The 3628-nt window shown below is 54.1% G+C and overlaps 1 protein-coding gene across 1 annotated transcript; it reads left to right on the top strand.

Moving 5' to 3' along the window:
* Positions 1 to 6: 6 nt before the first annotated feature.
* Positions 7 to 3276, top strand: LOC137911511 (zinc finger protein 16-like). Its single transcript, XM_068755889.1, has 3 exons — positions 7 to 141; positions 2571 to 2770; positions 2819 to 3276. Exons 1-3 carry the CDS (start codon positions 72 to 74, stop codon positions 3254 to 3256), a joined length of 708 nt encoding a protein of 235 aa, XP_068611990.1. The 5' UTR covers positions 7 to 71; the 3' UTR covers positions 3257 to 3276.
* The last annotated feature ends 352 nt before the right edge of the window (positions 3277 to 3628 follow it).

Raw genomic sequence — 3628 nt, 5'->3', positions numbered from 1 at the left:
AGAGCAGGACGAAGGCTCGGCTGGAGCAGGCCCGACTCCCCCTCTCACATTCTCACCCCTCTGACTTCTCCATGGAGCTCCATAGCTCCCCGGGGGAGGGAGGGAGCCCCCTGGAGGGCAACGCAGACCGGCCTGCAGCAGGTTAGTGTGAATCGAGGGGGGGGGGGGGGGGTTCACCCCCGCCAAAGCAGGGCGGAGCCATCCGGGCGTGTCTGGATGCGATCAGCGCTGTGCTAACGCTAGCCGGAAGAGGTGACGGATGCTGAATCAAAGCAGTGCTTCTGAAAAAACTAGCCGTTGGACCAGGTTCCGTAAATACTCTCATGTACAAATATCCACAAAAAAAAGACTGCAAGCCAGTTAGAACACGAACTAAATACTCTAAATAAATGTACACACTCAGAATTGTTAGAATACAATAACAAATTCAGCTCTCTTCTCTCCTTGCAGGATTAGCATGCGCTACAATAGCGGTGTGTTGTTGTGTACGTTAGCCGCGTATACGCGGAGCAAGGATGGATAGAAGAAATGCTGCAAAAACAAAATAAAAGAAATTACAGCAGTGAAACAAAAGGCTAAATGAGCCACAATAAAGATACGAGTCTATAAAAGCAGTGCGTCAGAGTGCAAAGAAGCACGATGGACATTAGACCATGAACGCAGTACCAAGTTTTGGTCCTCCATACACTGAATATAAAAGTTAATTAAAGCTGCGAGCAGCCTTGAGAGGTTCCTCGAACCCGGCGTATGTTGGGGCCTGGCGCACGTTGGTGTACGCGCTTATTCGCAATCCACAAATGTCAGAAACACGCGTACGTCCTCTAGACGTGACCCTGACGAAGCGTGTCAAGTTTGGGACCGATCGGACAATGTATGCTCCTGTTCCTGTAGGTGGCGCTGAGACCATCACCGTCAATGGCATGTACTCGAGTTCAGGTCCGGACTCTCATCCAGCGTTTAAAATTTGGAGACGGTCGGACCGTGCAAAGTGAAGCTCCAACAGCCACGCACGTCATGGCACAACAGCAAAGTTGGCAAGGCCGCCACGGCAACAGCGATTGGCGAAAACACAAAAGCTTCGCAATTTAGCGTCGTCAATGAGTCGAGAGGCCGTTGCCCGACTTTGAGATCGATAACACGAAACCTCTGGGAGGAGTATCGCAAAGTTCGAGACCTATAAAATGGTAAAATGGCACATTCAAACGTGGCCTGTGACCTCATCGTTCGATCGATCAAAAATCCCTTCGCAATTTAACGTCGCGGGTACTTGGCGATTACGTCATCCGAATTCGACGCGAATCCGGTAAAGCATCTGGGAGGAGTTCGTCAAAGTATGCCAAAAAACGTACATAATCCAATATGGCCGACATCCGGGTGGGCGGGGCTACAGAAAGCCAATTACAAATATGTCTGGAATGACGATTTGGACGTTCCCACCAAATTTCGTGACTATCGGACAAACTACGTTCAAACTACGGCCTCCGTTGCGTTAGGGGGCGCTCTGGAGCCCCTGAAACACGCCGAGAGCAATCGCTTTACGAGCAGGTCAAGTTGGGAGATGTCCGTCTCCCGACCAATTTTCAAGAGTTTTCGCATATGTTGAGGGGGTCAAAGCTACGCTACAAGGGAAAAAAATTCAAGGGGGCGCCAAAGAGCCAATACACGACGTAACGTTAAAATTACACAATCAAATCCCCGTAAGTACCGTTGCAAACCCGCGCGTAAAGTTTCGTGGATTTTCGTCGATCCTAAAGTCCTCAAAAACGCGTTCATACATTTCAAATTTTCGCACGCCATCCAAGATGGCTGACTTCCTGTCTGCGTATAAAATCTCAAAAATATTTACTAGCCTCGGGACCCCCAGAGGTACGACATACTCGGATTTCGCGACGATCCAAGCACCTTTTCGGAGAAAAGCCGACTTCAGGTGGCGCTATGAAGCCCCCAAGCCATATACAATTCCAATCAAATTCCAGATTTAGAAACTAGACACCAGATGCGACACTCCTATATGGTTTCGACACCTCTAGGTGCCCGAGAAGTGCCTCAAAAAGCCATTTGAAAATAATAATAATAATAATTTCTCAAAAAACAATAGGTTCCTTGAACCTTCGTTCTCGGAACCTAATAAAAGCATTGCCTAGCGCTAGCTGGCCTATTGCCGAGCGCTAGCTGGCCGATTGCCGAGCGCTAGCTGGCCTATTGCCGAGCGCTAGCTGAGCTATTGCCTAGCGCTAGCTGAGCTACTGCCGAGCGCTAGCTGGCCTATTGCCGAGCGCTAGCTGGCCGATTGCCGAGCGCTAGCTGGGCTATTGCCGAGCGCTAGCTGAGCTATTGCCGAGCGCTAGCTGGGCTATTGCCTAGCGCTAGCTGGCCTATTGCCTAGCGCTAGCTGGCCTATTGCCGAGCGCTAGCTGGCCTATTGCCGAGCGCTAGCTGGCCTATTGCCTAGTGCTAGCTGGCCTATTGCCTAGCGCTAGCTGGCCTATTGCCTGTCTATGAGAGCGGCCCATTCATGTCGGTGTGGTGTCCGAGGCTCCGTTTCCATTGATGCTGTTTGTTTGTTTCAGATCACCAGTTCTGCAGCCACACCTACATTTGCTCTCTGTGTGGAATCTTCTGCCCCGACGCTGCGTTCCTGGAGGAGCACGTGAAACTCATTCACTCAGAGTGTGCAGATGCCCAGACCCTTCAGCCCACCTGCGCAGCTGCACCCACCATGGGGGAGGGGCCCAATGCACCCAGGAGACAGCATGAGGTCGATGCACGAGCTGGGGTGGCCGCTGGCGTCGGTCTGGGAGAAGGGCCTTTGAAAAAGGAGATTAAGATGGAGGGTGGGTACAAGTGCGATGACTGTGGTCGCCATTTTAACTACCTTGGTAATCTGCGGCAGCACCAGCGCATCCACACCGGAGAGAAGCCCTTTGTGTGTCCAGAGTGTGGGGAGAAGTTCCGCCATGCTGCGCGCTTAAAGAGCCACAGGCTGGTGCACAGCGGGGCCCAGAGCCCCTTCCCCTGCCCCCAGTGTGGGAAGGGCTTCTCAGTCCTCTCCGGACTCAAGAGACACCAGCGGGTGCACACTGGGGAGAGCCCCTACGCGTGTCCTCAGTGTGGCCGGTGCTTTAAGGAGCTGGGGAACCTGTACACCCACCAGCGGATCCACACCGGGGTCACGCCCTACTGCTGCCAGCAGTGTGGGAGGAGCTTCCGTCATCTGGGGACGTACAAGAGCCACCGCTGCACCCCGGCTCAGTGACCGGCCCTGGGATGCTTTCCGTGGTAGGCGTGGTGCTGGTTCTGAGCTGCTGCTCATGGGGGGAACATCCATCCCAGCGTTTGTGTTCCTCAGGTGGACACGGGTAGAGCAGCCCCAGGGGGACACGGGTAGAGCAGCCCCAGGGGGACACGGGTAGAGCAGCCCCAGGGGGACACGGGTAGAGCAGCCCCAGGGGGACACGGGAAGAGCAGCCCCAGGGGGACACGGGAAGAGCAGCCCCAGGTGGACACGGGTAGAGCAGCCCCAGGTGGACACGGGTAGAGCAGCCCCAGGTGGACACGGGTAGAGCGGCCCCAGGTGGACACGGGTACAGGAAGTGAGCTGATTGCAGTTTAACGTGGTACAGGAAGT

The sequence above is a fragment of the Brachionichthys hirsutus genome, chromosome 23 (genome assembly GCF_040956055.1).
Source record: "Brachionichthys hirsutus isolate HB-005 chromosome 23, CSIRO-AGI_Bhir_v1, whole genome shotgun sequence".
Classification (NCBI taxonomy): domain Eukaryota; kingdom Metazoa; phylum Chordata; class Actinopteri; order Lophiiformes; family Brachionichthyidae; genus Brachionichthys; species Brachionichthys hirsutus.
Note: the sequence above shows the minus strand (reverse complement) of the source record. Positions and strands in the feature narration are given on the sequence as shown.

Bases quoted from the DNA above. Each gene is read 5' to 3' on its own strand.
- LOC137911511 (XM_068755889.1), top strand. From the start codon at position 72: ATGGAGCTCCATAGCTCCCCGGGGGAGGGAGGGAGCCCCCTGGAGGGC. The intron at 142-2,570 runs GTTAGTGTGAAT...TGTTTGTTTCAG, and splicing joins CGCAGACCGGCCTGCAGCAG to ATCACCAGTTCTGCAGCCAC. The intron at 2,771-2,818 runs GCTGGGGTGGCC...CCTTTGAAAAAG, and splicing joins AGCATGAGGTCGATGCACGA to GAGATTAAGATGGAGGGTGG.